General features: G+C 38.4%; 1 protein-coding gene across 10 annotated transcripts in view; it reads left to right on the forward strand.

Moving 5' to 3' along the window:
* SPTAN1 (spectrin alpha, non-erythrocytic 1) overlaps positions 1-20,330 on the forward strand; it is a 50,853-nt gene that overhangs the window by 2,308 nt on the left and 28,215 nt on the right. For all 10 annotated transcript variants that reach the window (XM_075716804.1, XM_075716806.1, XM_075716805.1 and 7 more), the window contains 20 exons: positions 3,971-4,210; positions 4,836-4,961; positions 7,412-7,552; positions 8,699-8,845; positions 9,489-9,622; positions 10,107-10,251; positions 10,346-10,500; positions 11,784-11,919; positions 12,491-12,592; positions 13,377-13,514; positions 13,934-14,044; positions 14,492-14,569; positions 14,744-14,899; positions 15,250-15,454; positions 15,581-15,762; positions 17,156-17,399; positions 17,724-17,846; positions 18,626-18,843; positions 19,571-19,663; positions 20,039-20,173. In XM_075716804.1, coding sequence (XP_075572919.1) covers positions 3,971-4,210; positions 4,836-4,961; positions 7,412-7,552; positions 8,699-8,845; positions 9,489-9,622; positions 10,107-10,251; positions 10,346-10,500; positions 11,784-11,919; positions 12,491-12,592; positions 13,377-13,514; positions 13,934-14,044; positions 14,492-14,569; positions 14,744-14,899; positions 15,250-15,454; positions 15,581-15,762; positions 17,156-17,399; positions 17,724-17,846; positions 18,626-18,843; positions 19,571-19,663; positions 20,039-20,173 — 3,009 coding nt within the window. Of the gene's footprint in view, positions 1-3,970; positions 4,211-4,835; positions 4,962-7,411; positions 7,553-8,698; positions 8,846-9,488; positions 9,623-10,106; positions 10,252-10,345; positions 10,501-11,783; positions 11,920-12,490; positions 12,593-13,376; positions 13,515-13,933; positions 14,045-14,491; positions 14,570-14,743; positions 14,900-15,249; positions 15,455-15,580; positions 15,763-17,155; positions 17,400-17,723; positions 17,847-18,625; positions 18,844-19,570; positions 19,664-20,038; positions 20,174-20,330 lie in introns of those variants that run through there.

The raw sequence follows: 20,330 nt of genomic DNA on the forward strand, positions 1-20,330 counted from the left end.
TTACTTCTTTGTAACACAATGCGCTCATGCAGTTCCCTCCGCAGGAGCAAGAGCCACTGCTGCACGTTCTTTTCAGAAGGATTCTCTTTTATTTACCTGTACTATTTACTAGTACGTACTAACTTAGCACTAGAGTAAACTAGACAGTCATGGTGTTTTGGGGTTTGAGACATACCTAGTGGCTTACTTCTTCCCTAGCGTTTTGAGGAAGCTGTGAACGGAAGAAGCGAAAGTTGGAAGTGTACGTTATTCTTTTTTTCCTCTGTCCTTTCCTTTTGAAGGTTATTTTCACATCCAGTATCAGAATTAATTATTTTTTGCTTAAAGAAGAAAGATCAGCAATCCATTCCCATCCCCCAAGAGGGAGGCAGGAGGGAGTAGCCAATGTCAGTTAAATGTTCTTTTGACAAGACTTACGATGCGTAATATTGGTGAATGCAAAAAAAATGCATCAAGCTGCTCGTGTGTGTACTTGGGAAGCAGGGAGTGTTTTGATAGGGAAAGTACTCCTGTTACAGGCTATTACGAGGGTCACGTATGCTGAATACATGTAACGCACATCAGGACTTGTCTTAAGAGAAAGTCATTATTTTACTACATCTTAAGATAATGATCTTTAGGTACGGATATCTGATTGCTTTTCAGGCAAAGGAGTTTAATTCTCTAAGCTTCATGTAATTGTTTTAAAAATACGCAAAAATCTTCTGTAGAGTGCTGAATGTATTTTACATTCGAGTTCTTAAATCCCCGAAAACATGTTTTGGTAAGGGAAATGCTGACAGCTCTTATGCATGTCTGCCCTGGTGGCACCGCTGTAATTCCTGTTTAACCCACCGCTGTTCCCGAACTTGAATGATGTTGCTGACATCATCGTTGTTGCACTGCGGTGTCTATAAATATCTGCAGTTGTATATTCCCATGCAAATTTTAGTGTACCCTTATGTAGAATTTGTATCATCCGCAGAAGGCTAATTATTTTAGATTGAAGAATGAGAGTAATAAGTTAGTTTTGGTGGCTTTTATTTTTGAATTTTAATTTACTTCTTTTTGTTGGGTGTTTTGAGGAAAAAATAGCAACGCAATCGTGTAGTGCGAAGAAGCTTTTCTGATTATTTTTTTAGTTAGACATAAGCTGACGAGCGGCTTTCTAAAGTTAGTCTTACAGCATAAAAGTACAGTGGCAGATGCCTTCAGGACAGTTAAGATCCGCTGGTTTGGGGACGTCTTTGCGATGACGCCTGCCTTGGCTGCCCGGAAGGCCGAGGCTCTGGGCAGGAGCCAGCGGTGCTGCTCCTCCTGCCCGCACCGCCTGGAAGGTTCGCTCTGCCCGACCTTATCAGCCAGCACAGGCAGTGCCGGGAGGGGCCGGAGGCAGCCGCGATGCGGGGAATGTTGTCTCTGCGCGCAGTGCTGGGGACGAGGCCGGTTATCTGGGGTTGGGCTGGGCATTTGTGTACATCCCAAAATAAGCTACATTTTTCACGTTAAAAACGTAAAGCGCAACGTCTTGTTGGCAGTGTCTTGCTAAGGGTGCAGAGTTGTATCGTAGATGCCTTTGAATGATGTAGTTGAATCAAGAAGGTTTAGAAACGTCTTGGAGAAGTGCTTCGTATTCAAGGGCTGTGCTGCAGTTTGAGCGTGAAAACATCGGAGGTAGACTGCATCATTCTGCAGCATCGATGACTTTTGAGTTCAGAGCTCCCTGGTGACTGCTGATCATGCTCTGGCAGAGCACAGAATTGCTGACGTCAGCTGATCTGCTGCAGGAAAGAACAGTCTATTATTGCTAGACCAAAGCACTTCTTTTACAATTGACTAGCTCGACTTACTGTAGTTATAAAAGGAGCCTTTCTTTTAACGAATTCCAGCAAAAAGATGAGCCAGATCGCAAGACTTGGGTGGTGAGAGGCAAACCAGCTAGCAGGCTAAATTACAGGAGGTCTCCTATTTGGTTTTTTAAAATGTAAAAATAATTTAAATGATAGTTTGAATATTTTAATTTAATAATTTGAATAATTTAAAGTTATTTAAAATCACTTGGACTGTGGAGGTTATTTCTAATACTGAAATGTAAGTTGTCAGCAAAAGACTGTACAGTGTTCCAAAGGCTAACTAGGATTTCATTTTCTCCTGGTACCGCTCATAACCAGAATAAGCAGAGAGACAGGCTACAGTCGTGCAGTACATTTAGACTAACTGCCACTTTGTTTTTCCTGAACACAATTCAGTTTAGAAGTGTTACCGGAATTCAGACACAGCGTGACAGCATGGGAAAGGAAGTTTTTAGCAATAACTTGCTCTCCTGGAGGGAAAAGGCTGCTTGAAAGAGCGCTTGAAAAAACAGCTGCTTTCTCAGGGGAACAGATCTGTAGTTGAGCTCAAGTTATGTTCAGGGTTTTGATCTTTTAATACTCAGATACGCTAATCAAGTGGAGCCTTTGGTACCACTGCCAGATGAAACCTGGACTTCATTTATATAATACAGTCTACACAGGCTGGGTTGTTTTTTTTTTTCCTTGCCCTCTTTTGACAATAATGAATGAAACTCCCAGGCCTGGAAGAGAAGAGCGAAGCTGAATTTTCTTTCCTTCCTTAAACTGCCGCAATGCAGTTGGGGCTCAGAGTTCACAGGAGTAACGACTGCTGCTGAAATGGCTGTCCTCTTGCAGGGCGGGACTGTTGGAAGGGAGCTCAGGAATGTGTGAATTCGCCCCCATATGTTCCTTTCTATCAGATGGTCCCTTTACAAGTGCTTGGAAACCAAACAGAAAACATGGCCACATAGATTGCTTTCCAACCTGTGGAGGTTTTCATACGATTATGCAAGATATGTCTTTAATTAAAGCATGTGGCTAACTAATGACTAAATAACAATTTAATATTTAATGCCATATTTTAAGAGATTGCCCGTGTCTTTCAGTACACAGTTGTAGACTGGGTTTCTTCCCTGTCTTTGATAGGATTGATGGGAAGTACATTTAGCCTGATGCTTAGAGAATTTATAATAAAAGCATTAAGTGAGCTATACATGTAAACACTTGTACATCAAGATGTTAATTGCATAATTGTTCAAGCATGAAGTGTTTGTTGCAACAAACACTTCTTGATATGCAGAGTGAGTTGTCAAATAAGTGATTAAATATCCAAATTCCGATGACAATAATGATAGTACTTTTTAAATTTGTGTTAACAGTTCTGTTCTAATGCACAGATCTTTTATTGAGAGTCAAATTGCTTTTTGAAAGTTTAGGAACTGAAAATTAAAGGTTATCCCAGTTTTAATAGAAAGGAGATAAAGCAGAACAGTAGTCAGTTCTTTGCTGTCTGTGGTAACAGTAACGGGGTTTAGTATATAAAGCAATGCACAAAGATTTTCAGTCGAAGCAGAGCAAGATCACTAGTTACATGAAATGCTCCTTGACTTGTCTAAGGTCAGATCTATGAAGTGGTGTGAGCCTCTGTGTTGGCTTTTGAAAGGTTATGTAGAGAGTGGCAGGGTAGGTTTGTAACTTTTTTTAATTGTCTGAGAGAACAGAGGGGAGATGCATCACACACACACACACAGTGGGGGGTGTATAGATATATGTAGGTATATAGATATATATGTATGTCTATATATCTACATACATATATGTGCACAGAAACACATTTTTAACATTTGTATTAGGTACTTGAATGCTGTAGTTTGAGATGACATGGCCTTTATATGACTGCAGCCATATTTTTCCAAAACAAGTAGATACTAAATGTCTTTGTAGATACTCCTTTCCCATCATTTTCTGCTAGAAGTTTGCTTTTATTTATTTATATGTATAATATTTATATTTTATATACATACCTGCACGCACAGAATAAGACTGTAAGTAAACCACATGCAAGTTTGAAAAAGCTGACTTTTCTTTCATGGATCTCTTCCTACCCTACCATTGTTTTATAATACAAACAAAATGTATTTTTTTTTGGCTTTCAGAAAATGGATCCGAGTGGTGTAAAAGTGTTGGAAACAGCAGAAGATATCCAAGAAAGGCGTCAACAAGTTTTGGACCGTTACCACAGGTTCAAGGAACTATCTTCTCTAAGGCGCCAAAAACTTGAAGATTCCTATCGATTCCAGTTTTTCCAGCGTGATGCAGATGAGCTTGAAAAATGGATCCAAGAGAAACTGCAGATAGCATCTGATGAAAATTACAAAGACCCAAGCAATTTACAGGCAAGTCCTGCTGCCATTTTATGTTCCTGTACTATTAATATTGGGGTGTATCAGGTCAACTGGGATAGACAGAAAAAACACATAAATGTAACTTGATCTGAGAGTGGTGAAGAAAGATGGATGCAAATACCCGCAGCCTTGCGAAGTGTTCTTCAAAAGCCTGGTTTCTTTGCAGTTATAATTGGAATATTTCTAATAATGGATTAGATGCTAAATCAGCATAGAAGAAGTTACACAGTGCAATGTAGTGTAAAACCAGCTTTGTTTAATCCTAGAATTTGTTGGGTGCTTTGGATCTGTAAGTAAATGTGGATTAACTCTTTTGCTTCCACAAAAAAAGACATTTGTAGAAAATTACTTGTGTGGGTGGAACTAGCTCATGGGTTCTCAGATGTTTGAACACTCCGGTGTACAAGAGCAAACACAATAATGAAATAACTAAAATTGGGATGTTTGAATCCACCCGTGAAACATATGGTACAGCTATGATTTAAACTGCGCTATTTTATTGTTTGTTTGTTGGTACTGAATACGCATAAAACACACTAAAAATCTTGATGCTGGGAAATGTGGAGGAGGGCTGTACAACAAATCTCAGTCATGTTCTTTGATGTTTTACTTGTAGGGGAAGCTGCAGAAGCACCAAGCCTTTGAAGCTGAGGTGCAGGCCAATTCAGGGGCTATCGTTAAACTGGATGAGACTGGAAATCAGATGATTAATGAAGGCCATTTTGCATCTGAAACCATTAGAGTGAGTTTTAAAGCTCTCCCCCGCCCCCAGGCTTTTCCTTAAATACTTCGTGCAGATTGCATGGATAATTCTATATGCTAAAACACTTTTTAAAATTCTACAGGTATTTGATTAGTGAAAACAGAAGAGAATTTATATTTGTAAAGCTTAAAGGTATTTTTCTCTTTCATGAGCACCCAGCTTGCATCTTTTCTTGGATCCAGTTCTGAGGTGAACTATCTGCCAGACTGGAAAATCATCAGTAATTCAAAGATGTGTTGAAAGTCACAAGGCAAATGATTAATTATACTTGTGGTTCTTCCCAAAATGGCACAAATTCACAAGGCCTGGTGTCAGGGATGCTGACCGCTCATTTTTTTGCTTATATATATCATTTTAATTTTCTGCAATAATAATTATAACTAACACAAGCAACTGTACCAGTAAACTTCAGACCTCTAATTTCTGTGTGCTCTGGCTCAGATCAGGTCTCTAGTGATCTTTACTTTCTGGTTAAGTTGTACTGGCCATACGTTCGAATCTCTTTCTGAGTTTGCGTTCCATGGCTTTCTCTATGAGCTCCAAGTACAGTGCTCTGTCTGGTCTGTTTGTCCAGCAGTGAAAATCTCTTAGGACAGCTGCATCCTCAATAACAAGCAGTAAGCTTTCTTCAAATCCTTTTCTGAGATCTACTGTTGGTTTTTTTCTTTCTCTAAATCTCCCAACCTGTGTAATGCAATGACAAATGTATTTTTAAAATCATTGCTGCTGCACTAGATAGGTTTACATTTGACATCATTTGAGTGATTATCAAAATGTTTTAAAAAGTCTGAGCAAACTGTGAACTTCAAGCAATGACTTGACTTGAGAGTTATCTTTTACTCCTTCTCATATGTATTCTCATTTTTCTCTGGTTATGTTAGTGTTTTCTCTCTTACTCCGACACACGTGTGCACACACGTACATGTGCATACCCTGCCACTAAACACTGGTTTTTGTTCTGCATGCCAGCTTCTTCTCTAGGACTCATTTTGCTAAATCTGCTGTTTCTGGGTCTCGGTTGTTTCAGTGTCGGTTATGGCTGCATTTTTCTTTAATGCAAGAAGTCTCTTTAAAGTGTATAAAGCTTCTTCCTTTATAAGATTTGGATGTGAGCTGTTACAGCTTTTCAAAAGGAGAACTCTTGTGATATTTTTGTAGTGATTATCAACTTAACTGATATGTTCATCATTCCATTGTAACTAAGATGGTGATTAAGAAAAGCAGAAAATTTTTTTATACGTTATGTAATAAAACCCCCCTAAGGTAATGATTATTTTAGAAATCTCATTGTGATCATATAATCTTTGCCACAAATAGGAAAAAAAAAACACTTTGCAGTTGGGTGATCTTAAATAATACTGTGTCTTAGATGCTCAATAGAAGTTGTTATTTGTGTTCTGTTTGGAGTGGTAATTTGCCTTTTAATGGTTCAGTCTTTCACGCCATACCGGACTGCACAGCGCCCAATAGTAACGGCTACCCAAGTTGGGTTCCACATACGAGTAGGTGCAACTTTTGGCTGTGCAGTGCAACTTCTTTTTGCAATGTCTTCCTTCTTCCTTGGTTGACAGTTTGCACTATCCTTTTGGGCAGCGCTAGGAAATAGTGTGAGCTCTTTCCTCCCTTGAAACCTACCTAACTGAACTTTCTGAATGGATTAAATGGGTATCCACCCATGCTAGATGTTCAAAAGCTTCTCTAGCGTGACTTTCAAGTTTCAGATCTCGATGAGCAAAGCGTTATAGATGATGGGTGGAGCAGATACTTTCCTGTTTTGCAAGTTGTGTTTCTGTGTGGGAGTGTGGTTTTTCTTCTAATTGTCTATAAAATTTATGGTTGCTCGCAACAGTTTTGAAAGTCAGAGTGCATCCAGAGGGAGACTCAATATTAAAACTAGTAATTGCTCCTAGTATTTCAGTATTATGTTACTTAACAATGTTGGCTAAATATATTAACTGACTAGTGCTAACAGAAATGGTTAAAATACTGTAAAGTGGCACAAGTTTGACTTGAAACAAAAAGTGTGGTCTTAAGTAAAAATAAATTCCAAAATGAAGATGAGTTGCACTTACTGGGAGTTGACTTCCATGTAAAAGACTGAACATTTGCAGGAAACGTCACACTAGCATAGAATTTAAATCAAATTTTATCTCAAAATGTTTACCTCATGGTTGTATAAACGTAACTATTTGATAGCTTAATTAATTAATAACAAGTGTTTAAATAGTTCAGTAATTTCTAGTTTTGTGTTGTTACATCACTTGAAAACTAATGAATGGAGATGAAATTATTATGAGGTTTTTCCACCTTTTGTCTAAAGTAAGGTTTAGGATGTACAATTTCAGCAAAAAAAAAAAATCTTCTGTTAAGGTCAGGAAGGGAATAAATCTCTGATACAAGATTTTAGTAACAACATCCTATTGTTCTAGACTCGGCTGCAGGAGCTGCACCGACTATGGGAATTACTGTTGGAAAAGATGAGAGAGAAAGGAGTCAAATTGTTGCAAGCGCAGAAGCTGGTGCAATACTTACGGGAATGTGAAGATGTCTTGGACTGGATCAATGACAAGGTATAATTATTACCTGCCTTTACTGTGTTCTTGATGGGAAATTTGATGTGTTTGTGTGGAAATTTTTTATTGACATACAGTTGCTGGAGTTCAGGTAGTCACAGAGAGCTTTTAAAGGCACCTATATGTTTTATTTAGGTTATTCATATTGTATAAGCAGTAGGTATGCAAACTACTATTCCTTCTATTGCAGCCACAAAAAAAAAAGGTACTAGACTAGGAGGAAGCCTGCATGTTGGAGAGCATAGTTAAACATAATTAATTCTTTGCTTTGAGGAGACCTTCATATTTCTCATAATAATCAAATTCAAGTTTCCTGTAAGGGAGATCTGCAACATGTAAAAGCAAATGTTTTTTATAAATGTTGTAAATGATCTGTTATAGAAGGTAGCCAGCTTAACCATCAAGCAGTGTGTACATAATTACTTGATGATTGGAATATCTTTAGATACACATTGTAAGGACATTTGCTGCAGGAGAACTGTTGGCTCTTGATTCTTTGAACTTTGAGGAAACAGACCACAAACCGCACGCTCAAGAAAAAAAGCCACAAAATGATCGTATAGGTTTTCTTAACAATGGGTTGCTATTTTGTGTCACTGTGGGTTCAAACTATAAACCCTGCATAACTGTTACTGAATATGACGGTGCACTTCTCATAAAGAAATCTTGCATGAGAAGCCTACAGCAAATGCCCATAAAAAAAATCTAAAAATGTAAACAAATTCTAGTCACTGCTTGTACTCCAAAACAGCATTGGCAATTATTTTGTAGTTTTAAAAGTATGCTTTTTCCATGCACATTTTTCTTTCAGTAATTTAGGTTGTTGTAATAGTGATCATCATGCACAGAACATAAAATTTATGATAGTAGAATTGGTTATATTCAATAACTTGAAAAATGAATAAGAGCAAGCAAAATGAAAAAATAATAACCCTAATGGTCTTCCATGTTTTCTGCAATAATGGAAAGATGAGGTGGGGAGTGGAGTTTAAAGGAGGAAATGTTGTAGTTTTAAATCTAACTTTAAACACAGTGATTGTAATGATCTTTGACCTATTCAAAATTAGTTTGCTTCCTGATTTCTAGTAGTGATTTGCCATAGATTATACTGAAATTGAATTTTTTTTTTCCTCAATGTGCTAGGAAGCAATAGTGACCTCGGAAGAGCTTGGGCAGGACTTAGAGCATGTTGAGGTTTTGCAAAAGAAGTTCGAAGAGTTCCAGACAGACCTTGCAGCTCATGAGGAAAGAGTAAATGAAGTGAACCAGTTTGCTGGCAAACTTATCCAGGTAAACATTCATGTGTGTTGAAAATATCTCTTGGCCAGTCTGGTGTAACACAGCAGGCTTTTGTCTGCAACTTCCTCTTTTTCTGATCTTGTAAGTTTTACTGCCATTGTAAACTGATCTTGTAAGTTTTACTCTACATGTGCCTAGATCCTTGGCTATCTTAATCTTAGATGGTCATCATTTGATTCACTTGTTCTTCTGCTGAACAGCTTGAGTAACTGCCCCAGCTGAGAACGTTCCTGAAAATGTGGAGAGTAGCGATTAGTAAGAGAAACTGTCGTATTTGGGATTAAATGTATTTCCCTTGGACAGCCAGGATTAATATATCTTCTCTTCTGGGAGGTTGTCTGGGGCTTGATGAAGGATGGAGACAGGGCAGGAAGTATTGCATTCCAGGAAAAAAAAGATTCTGTTTACAGCCCTCCTCCTGCTGACTAATGAATGCATAGGAAAACTTAAACTGCTCCAAGAATATTGAATGTTTATACAGTGAGCTTTCAGGAAAACTATTAAATGGAGTGAGCATCTGGAAAATACAGTTGTTATAAATTGATATCTTGAAAAACAGCAGTGTTTTGAGGTTTTGTCAATGGATGTAAAATGACAGAACACATGAAAATAGCATTTTTCCTTTCTTCACTAGGAACAACACCCTGAAGAGGAACTGATAAAGTCCAAACAGGATGAAGTAAATGCAAGCTGGCAGCGTCTTAAGGGGCTTGCCCTTCAGAGACAAGGAAAACTCTTTGGGGCAGCTGAAGTTCAGCGCTTCAACAGGTGTGATCTTGGCTAGATCTGCTGAAGTGATGTAATATTTGTGTGGATGTTCAGTGATGCATTCAGCTGCAATACAGTATTGTGAGAAGAGCTTCTGTTGTCTGTTATGTTTTTGCTTTACTCTTCCTCATGACTTGTTGAATGAGGACCTTGTTGTTCTAGAATTACCTTAGAATAGTCATTCTGATTTAGCTTTTCAACACTTGGCAGTTTTATTGATTCTTGCTATTGGCAGTTTTGCTTCCCTTTCCTCTGAGGGCTTTTTCCCCCCAATTTTTGAGATTTTTAAAAAAAAAAAAAGTCAGGTTTTTTAGGTTTTGGTGTGTTTTGTTATGGTTTTTTAAAGGATGATTGTAGTTGGCTGCAGTGTTTATATATATGGGTTTGTATGCCAGTATGTCTGGCATACGTACAGGAAAACATCCTGCTTTCTTCCTTTTTCCATATGAGACAGACTGCTTTCAATTTGTGCTTTGTTTTGAAGGGATGTGGATGAAACAATCAGCTGGATTAAGGAGAAAGGGCAGTTGATGGCCTCAGACGATTTTGGCAGAGACTTAGCCAGTGTGCAGGCTTTATTGCGTAAGCATGAAGGCCTGGAAAGAGATCTTGCAGCTCTGGAAGATAAGGTACCCGTATGAGATGCATTCTACCTACAATTTAAACGAGGTAACCTGCTTGTAAAAGCCTAGAAGCTTACTCACTGTTTGTGACTGGGTTTAGGTTAAGGCCCTTTGTGAAGAAGCTGACCGTTTGCAGCAGTCTCACCCAATAAATGCTTCTCAAATTCAAGTGAAACGGGAGGAGCTGATTGCCAACTGGGAACAGATCCGAACTCTGGCAGCAGAGAGGCATGCTCGCCTTAATGACTCTTACAGGTAGGAATACTACCATGCTGAAGTGACCTTTCTTCCTTGTTCACCTTTGACAGGCAGCTCTCGGGAGAAGAAAGGGATGCTGTTTCCAAAATTTTTGGATGGTTCTGGTGTTTTCAGAAGCAGTCTTGTTCACCATATTTTCTTTTACTATAAGTTATTGTAAAATATATATTTCTATGATAAATACTTACAGCTTTTGTTCATTCTCTGAATGTGGATCAATTATGAAAATAGACACCTTGATGTTTTAGGACGTTTGCTTTTTCCCCACCCATCTGAGTTGATATGTGCATTTTGAAATACATTATCTGACTATGTTTTAGTTTTGGTGGGTTTTTTTAATACACATATTACAAATCTGTTCACTGTAGAGTCATTATGATTCTCTGTGAAGACTGAAGTATGGTTTATTGTTCAATGTAGTGTCCTAGACTAAATTAAAGTACCTGTTTCTGTGGTAGTTGCTTTGTTGCTGTGGGATTTGTCTTCATCCAGTCTTGTTTCTATACTAGCCTGGTTGTCTATGAAACGTAATCTGTTAGATCACTATTGAGAAGCCATACTAAAAAAAAACTTAGTCTAATATGGTGGTTAGTTTACATCCTTTCTGGTTTTGTTTTTCTGCTGTTTATTCCCTCCCATAATGCAAGATTATGATTTATGGGTGGGTGGAGACCCACACAAGTAATCATTCTTCCTTTGCCTTCCCTGTCATTATCTGTTCAGATCAATTAATAGCAAATTTAAAAGGGAAACAGAAACTGATCATTTTTGCTGATAAGTGTTAAGCATATGCAAAAGGCAATAACTGTAAAGGCATGCTGAAAGGAATCTGAGAATTTGTTTGCTTGTTTTAAGGCTGAGGCACAGGCAGTTGAACCTTTCTGTCCTGCCCCCACACACACTGTGTTATGGTTGTGACAGAAGCAGTCCCGTGGCTATCTTGAAACATTCTGCTTGAGAACTATTTGATTTCTTTTGTCTTCAACATACAGGCTTGTAGTTAGGAATAGTCCTTTTACTTTCGATATAAGTTATAAGCAAAACACGTATTTGAGAAATTGATTTTGAACCTAGCATTTTCCTGACTTTAAAAGGCTTCTTTTTTTGATTGAGAGCATATTTAGTTATTCAATATTCTGATTGCATTTTGGTATTGTCTTGTTTTGTTTCTGTCTGAGGAGCAGCTTTTATGTTTGTAACCCTTTCTTTGGGGTAAGGATGGAGAAACAAATGGATGCAAACAAATTATTCCCAACCATTTTTTCTTTTGCTTTCCTAAGGCTGCAGCGCTTTCTTGCAGACTTCCGAGACCTCACCAGCTGGGTGACTGAGATGAAGGCTCTGATAAATGCTGATGAACTTGCCAATGACGTGGCCGGAGCAGAAGCCCTTCTAGATAGACATCAGGAACATAAGGTATAGTGGTTATACAGCCAAATCCAGTCAGCAACCCTCAACAACTGATTTGTATGTTTAACACAGTTTCTGAGTCAGAACTGCTGATGTTGTGTCACTAGAATCCTTTGATCATGCAACTAAAACAGTACTAGATTGCCATCCTGATTTAATATTTTTACTTTGTTTCTTGATAGTAGATCTACACTAATAAATAAGAATTTAAGAATGTTTATGATAGTATTTTATAAAAAATAATTAGACCTTATAGCAGTCAGTTGGACTAACGACTGTCTGTCTTAGTTCTCCATCATAAGGAATCGCTATAAGTAAGCGGAAAGAGTGCAGCTTAAAACCAACCTTTTAGTTTCATTTAAACATATGAATTTATACTTACCTTATCTGCATTCTAAGGTAATACATTTCATTCTAGTTTTCATGTTAAGTGTAATGTATTTAAAGATAGCTGAATGTTTATCATTCAGGTGTCCAGACTGTTGTCTCTGCGTTATTTTCAATAGCAGTTTTCATACTCTGACACCCTATTATAAGATAAATTTTGGTAACAGCTTGTTCATGTCCCCTTTCATAGGGAGAAATTGATGCCCATGAAGACAGCTTCAAATCTGCTGATGAGTCTGGCCAGGCTTTGCTTGCTGCTGGGCACTATGCTTCTGATGAAGTTAAAGAAAAGGTAAGTTGAGAGCAAGAGCTCCTAGAAGAATTTTGTCTCTTTCTTCTGTGTCCCTTAATTTAAAAATTCATTTCTTGTTAAGATCGTAAACTGCAAGTATCATCCCTCTAGGTTACTGGGCTTTTTTCATGTGCTTAAGTAATGTGTGCTTTTCATTCTCAAATTGACAGCTTCTGCCTATCTATTGGTAGGAACTCTTTGGACTGTTAGTACTATTTATTAGGAACTATTAGTATATCTTTCCTACAAAAGAAAAATGGGTTATCTGTTTATCTAAGTTTAGGTTTGCTGTCAGAAGAGTCAGTAAATATTTAGTATTTCTAAACTTAGGTTTTCAAACTAACGGGGCCTCTCCTGAAGTCTGCATATTGAAACATTGCTCAGCCAGACAGTTCAAATGCCATAAGTGAGAGTGGGCCAAAGAGATTTCAGAGACTGAGAGAGCAGGATGGTTTGCTGAAGAGCTTCTCTTAAGAGCAGGTCTGCAGTCAAAAAGAGCAGCTGTCCATAAAATACCTCTGTGTAGATTTACTTCGGAAAACGACAGGTTTCTGACTGAAGTCAGAAGGTTGTAGCCACTACTCCAGCTTGATAAGCTGAGAAAAGGCTTGTCCTATATGAGGATGCTGATGTCAGTAACAGGAGAATGATTCTTTACGCAGGAGGTCATTTTCAGTCCAGTGTTAACCACTTTTTTAGAGTCACAACTTGATTTAACATTGAGATGGAAATGAAACAGACTGTTCAATAAAATTATTATATATTCCTCTTCCCAATCCATTAGCTGACCATCCTCTCAGGTGAAAGATCTGCCTTGCTAGAACTATGGGAGCTTCGCAGACAACAGTACGAACAGTGCATGGACCTGCAGCTTTTCTACAGAGATACTGAACAAGTTGACAACTGGATGAGCAAACAAGAAGTGAGTGCATATCTTTGAACTCTCCAGCTATGGTTGATTTTCATTTCTGGCTAGTCTACAGAAGACTTAAACAATTGGTATTTACTAGTGGCAGTGACTGCCACTAAACATGCACTAGTGAGCAGGCTGCTGTGCAGAGGTATTTATCTGACTGCCCAAGCTACTACAATGACTGTTTCCATCTAATGCCGAAACTATTAGTTGTGACAAGTTGGCTTGAGATTGCTTTTATGTGTGTTAACTCTTGTAAAATGCTGTTTGAATAAGAAGCTAAAAAGAATTACTCAACCTTTGGCTGTTAATATCATCCTTTACTTTTCAGTAATACCATATGGTAGGAAACATCACTGGCCATGCTTGAGTTGACTTAGAACAGCTGAGCATGGAAAAATAAAAATGTGTTTGTTTCCTTACTGTAGGCATTTCTGCTGAATGAAGACCTTGGTGATTCTCTGGATAGTGTGGAGGCTCTTCTAAAGAAGCATGAAGACTTTGAGAAATCCCTAAGTGCCCAAGAGGAGAAAATCACAGTAAGACGTTTACAATGGCAAAAAATAAAACAAGTGAATTTGTTGACTGGGGAAGGGGCGCTGCTGGAGGATGACCGAAAAGGATGGGGTTTGCTCTGCAGAATGATCCACTGTTATGTGGGATGTATTATCTCTAAATTATGCGTATTGTCTCTAAAATGGAAAATAGTGGAAAAAATGGGATAGGGCTTGCTTGCTGCCTCAGAGAGCTGAGTAACCCAGTGCTTGCATATCATGCCAGCATACGTGTGGGTGAAGATTTGTCAAAAATCTGCACTCTTCCACATGTAAGATGATGGTACAGATAAAAACCGGTGTAACAATAGCTATCTTAATGGCTTTCTGTTAGTTTTACTGTGATAAACTTTTGAGAATTAATCTACTAAGTAAACTTGCGCAAACATTTTTTTATTACACCAAGTAAATGGAAAACTGTTTCCTCTTTAGGCATTAGATGAGTTTGCTACTAAATTGATTCAGAATAACCATTATGCCATGGACGATGTTGCTACACGCAGAGATGCTGTAAGTATCTAAAATAGATTTGGACTGTAGACTTTAAGTCATGTTCTGCTTTATTATTTTAAATGGTATGACTGCAATATAGGATAAGTCAGCAGAGCCTTCCCAAAAATACAGATACAGTGGTGGTTCTTACAAGCTTGAAGAATTTAAAAACCTTTACTTTTTTTTTTTCAGCTGCTGAGCCGCCGAAATGCCCTTCATGAAAGAGCTATGTACCGCCGTGCTCAACTTGCAGATTCTTTCCATCTGCAGCAGTTTTTCCGAGACTCTGATGAACTGAAGAGTTGGGTTAATGAAAAAATGAAAACTGCAACAGATGAGGCATACAAGGTAAAGACAAAGACGAACGTTAGAGTAAATTTAAGGCTATACCAGGCTTAATGTAATCACTCTAATGATATCAAGCAGTATGAGCCAAAATGTTGCTGATCGTAGGCAGTATTAATGGCAACAGGAGGAATTGCAATTTCTCCCTGACCCCAAGGGTGATTTTCCCATCCTGCTGTAATCATGCTTATTCAATAGCTTAAGCGTTCTGATTTCAAAGGCATATTTTTGGCACCAAATCCTCTTGTGACATCTTGGCATGGGTATGAATGTAGTCTAATTTAAAAAATTCTTCAGAGATGTATAGATACTAATTTTGGATTGAAAGGTTCTTATTCTTTCTTCATCTGTAGGATCCATCAAACTTGCAAGGTAAAGTTCAGAAACATCAGGCTTTTGAAGCAGAGCTTTCTGCTAATCAGAGTCGTATCGATGCACTGGAGAAAGCTGGCCAGAAGTTGATTGATGTCAATCACTATGCATCTGATGAAGTGGCAGCTCGTATGAATGAAGTTACCAGCTTGTGGAAAAAACTTCTGGAAGCCACTGAGCTCAAAGGTATGACTTAATCAGAAGAATATGGGCAATTCTTTTTCTAGAGAGTTTAGCTGGGAGAAGACAGGAAGTGAGTTAAATGAAGTGGAAAATGTAAGTTCTCTTTTTCTTTTTTCCTGTCTTGGTCAGGTATAAAACTGCGTGAAGCCAATCAACAGCAGCAGTTTAATCGCAATGTGGAAGACATTGAGCTGTGGCTGTATGAAGTAGAGGGGCACTTGGCTTCTGATGATTATGGAAAAGATCTTACTAATGTTCAGAATCTTCAGAAGAAACATGCCCTGCTAGAGACAGATGTTGCTGCCCATCAGGTAGGGGAAATTATTTTTCTTCCTGCCCTTTTAGATCTGCTCACTCAAAAGTATTCACTCCAGAGACCTTAGCAGGTCTGTATGTTCCTCATTTTTGTAGCTTTGGGCTTTACAGTTTATTTATCAGAAATAATTTTGAACTGAAATGTAAATTGTATGTCTCTATGAACAATATCTTCATGACTTTGACAAGATTAGCTTTTTGAAAAAGTAAAATGACTCCATACTGTGACCTGACAGCACAGCATTGTTTTGTGCTGTGAATACCAACTGTCGTGGTTTAGCCCCAGCCAGCAACTAAGCACCACGCAGCCGCTCGCTCACTCCCCCTACCCCGATGGCATGGGGGAGAGAATCGGAGGAGTAAGAGTGAAAAAACACTCCTGGGTTGACATAAGAACAGTTTAGTAATTGAAATAAGGTAAAATAATAATAATAACAACAACAATATAATAATGATAATAATAATAACAATATACAAAGCAAGTGATGCACAATGCGATTGCTCACCACCTGCCGACTGATACCCAGACAGTTCCCAAGCAGCAATCGCTGCTCCCCGGCCAACCCCCCACAGTTTATATACTGAGCATGATTGCATATGGTATGGAATAGCCCTTTGGTCAGTTTGGATCAGCTATTCTGGCTGTGCCCCCTCCCAGTTTCCTGCGTAGAGCATGGGAAACTGAAAAGTCCTTGACTAGCATAAGCAGTACTTAGCAACAGCTAAAAACATCAGTGTGTTATCAACATTCTTCTCCTGCTAAATCCAAAACACATCACTATGCCTGCTACTAGGAAGAAAATTAACTCTATCCCAGCCGAAACCAGGACACCAACTTAAAAAGATGTGCTGTGCTTTGTGTAGGAAATAATTCCCCTTAGCCTCTCCATTTGCGAACAGCTTATTCTTGTTCAGTTTGTTTTCATATAGCTCTAAGAAATGGGAGGGGAGGGAGAACAGATCAGTTTTTAAATATAGAAATTTACAGCAAACTGTTCCTACCTTTGCAAATGATCTTTAGGGGAATTAAATCCATGGCAAGAAAATCAAGAAAATCTGGGTTCCCACAGCTGGAATTATCAGTTGTTAACAGTTGAAAAGTGGTTCATCTAGAGTAGCGCATCTATAAAGTTAATACGATTTCAAAAATCTTTTGTTTATTTTATGAAGTTGACAGATTAAAACCAATTACATTTACATAATGCGTTGAATATTATTCAGGACATAATTATTACCAGAATTATTGCACTGGCACTGTGCAGCTGAGGTTCTCTTCTGCGGCAACATAACTTACTAGCTTAAGACCTGAAAATACTCTTCAAATGTTTTCAGTCACTGCAGCTGTCTTACAGAGATTCTGACATAATGCTATTGCTGAATTAATTTTAGGATCGTATAGATGGCATTACCATCCAGGCACGCCAGTTCCAAGATGCTGGGCACTTCGATGCTGACAATATCAAGAAAAAACAAGAAGCTTTAGTAGCTCGTTACGAAGCTCTAAAGGATCCTATGGCAGCTCGCAAACAGAAACTTGCAGATTCTCTTCGCCTACAGCAGCTTTTCCGTGACATTGAGGATGAAGAGACCTGGATTAGGGAAAAAGAACCTATTGCAGCTTCAACAAACCGAGGTTGGTCCATCCCAATATCTCCAGGATTTAGATGTCAGAATTGCTCTGTTACAATGTGGTTTTTTTTATGAAACATTCCCTGGAACTTTCTGAAATGTTTATTGTAATTAACATTGCCTGGAGTTATATATTTGCCATTGCCCATGGTTCTTAACTGTTACGTTGCTTCTACAATTCTGGTGGGTAACTTAGTCTTCATAGTGCTCTGTCTTCATTGTGACAGTACTTATTCTGCAAGTTTGTCTAGCACTGGCTGCAGCTTCCTTGAAATTTTTTTAGTCCGATGACTCGGAATTAGCTGATTAACTATTTTATATCTTTCAGGCAAGGACTTAATTGGTGTCCAGAATCTGCTAAAGAAGCACCAGGCTTTGCAGGCAGAAATTGCAGGCCATGAGCCCCGTATTAAAGCAGTCACACAGAAGGGAAATGCTATGGTGGAAGAGGGTACGTGTCAATGTTTTTTAACTCTTCCTCTTTCGGAAATCCAAGTCTTTGTGCTGGAGTTTGTTCTCTGGTCTTGCACAATTAAGAGTCACTGCCTGTTTTTATCCAGGCAATGGACAGGTACCTGGGAGCAAGAAGAACTTCTGGTCATTCTTTCACCTGAAAATAAAAATAGATTTCTTGATGGGAACCTGTCATGATTTTCACACATCTCCATCTGCTCTTGACAAACACATATGAGCCCTGTATTCAGCAGCTTTGTGCCTATGATATTTAATGTCCATTTTTAAATCTATTAAAGGCTTGTATCTGAGATACATAATCATGTGAGAGATGATCCTCCACAAAGACAGTAAGAGTTGTTCCTGCTTTTAAAGAAGTATGTATTTTTATTTCTGACTGGGTGTTCTTAACACCAGAATACTAAAAAACTTTGCCTGATTCCAGGATTCAGAATGCAGGTCTGAAATAATATTTGTCTGTTGTCAAAACTCTGCCACTGGAAAGAGATGACCTTTCCTGTTTCATCTTTGGGAAGAAATGTTATGGTGTGTCTTGTTTTGTTCTTCATGACTCAGATATTCCTAGTACAGTTTGATTGACAGGTTTTCCAGTCTGATGCAAAAGGACAAGCCCAGTTTTGCTTTCACTATTCTAGTCAGAATAGGCTACTTAAATAGGTCCAATTTCTATGACTTTCAAGAAGTACAAGTAATCTTTCAGTGTGTATTATTTATGTCTCCTTAAGTCCTTCAGTTCCCTCTTTTTTTGTTACCTAGGACATTTTGCAGCTGAGGATGTGAAAATCAAATTGAACGAGCTAAACCAAAAATGGGACTCTCTGAAAGCCAAAGCATCTCAACGTCGACAGGACCTAGAGGATTCCCTGCAAGCTCAGCAGTACTTTGCTGATGCTAATGAGGCAGAATCCTGGATGAGGGAAAAGGAGCCCATTGTAGGCAGCACAGACTATGGAAAAGATGAAGACTCTGCTGAGGTATTTGAGATTGTTGTTTGAATCAGTTTTGCGTAAAAACAGCAAGGATTTGTGCAGTGGTAAAAAAATGAGGAGTTCTGCTGATTTCAGGATTCTTAAGAAAAAAGGCAGAAGATTCTTGCATCAAGCTGAATTTTGGCTCAGAGTCAAAAGATGACAGTTTTTCCTGTGTCTTAGACATTGCACATGAAATTTTGTTCTTCAGTACAAGAACATTGTGAGGAAACTTTACATTTGTATTCACTTTTGTAGCTTGCTTTTTTTTTCTTTTTTTTTTTAAGTATAATGAGACTAATATCAGCAAATTCCTCATTTGGTGTTGCATTTCAGTATGAGTCTGGTTTTCAGTAGTTCATTGGTCTGGAACTAATTTTTTGTCTAGTTGTTTTACTAGTATCGTTCTGCGGTCAAACACGGCATCCCAGACACTGCCGACTGACATTTCATCAAACTGAAGTGCAGTTTAAAGGCATACTTTCAAACTCAACACTGTACGTGGTATTCCTGGTCAGAACAAAAGAATGTGTCTGAGATAAAAGTGTAAGAAGCATTTGGACTACTATCTAGCCTGTGAATAAATAGAAGTAGTTATTCTCATGAGAGTCAGAAGACTGGCAGCTCTGAAAAACCCACATTCCCTGTGTATGGAGCCAAAGTATATATTTTAAGCAGAGTAGTATTTGTAAAATGGCTAGGTGTACATGTTGTTTTTATCATTCGCTTTCAGGCTCTTCTGAAGAAACACGAAGCTTTGATGTCTGATCTTTCTGCTTACGGCAGTAGCATACAGGCGTTAAGGGAACAGGCCCAGTCATGCAGGGTAAGGAAAGATGCTAATCATGTTGCTAAAATTCTTGGGTCAGCAGAAGGTAGAGACAAAGCTTAATAACAGTTTTTGGTTTTGAGAACTTATGGCAGACTGTACTTGATTTTCTCCAAGAAATTAGTGGTCTGTTTTTATAATCATAACAGGCAGCTGTGTTGCATTGGAAGAAAAAAGTATAATGTGGTGGTTTTCAAGGTTTGAGCCCAGACAGCACCTACAATAAGTCTATCTGCATTACATTTATTTCAGCAAGAATCATTTTAAGGCACTACAGTAGCTTTAACTAAGGCTGAAGTATTTTTTAGGACAACTACATTGGTTGTAATAAACATGGAACAAATAGTTTTTCTTGTGCTCCTTCTTTGTTAGCAACAAGTTGCCCCCACAGATGATGAAACTGGAAAAGAGCTTGTTCTGGCACTCTATGATTACCAAGAGAAGAGTCCCCGGGAGGTGACTATGAAAAAGGGCGATATCCTCACCTTACTCAACAGCACCAACAAGGTATGCTCTTGCTGCCTGGTTTGCCGAGCTGCTTGTCTCACTCGGTGGCGTGTCCTGCAGAGTGTTTTGGGGTTTGTTTTTTTTAAATAAGAGCATTCAAAGAAGTTAAAAATTTGCACATTTAGTCCATGTTCCCACTCAGCGCTTCAGCATACCT

Source organism: Pelecanus crispus, chromosome 9 (assembly GCF_030463565.1).
Source record: "Pelecanus crispus isolate bPelCri1 chromosome 9, bPelCri1.pri, whole genome shotgun sequence".
NCBI lineage: Eukaryota > Metazoa > Chordata > Aves > Pelecaniformes > Pelecanidae > Pelecanus > Pelecanus crispus.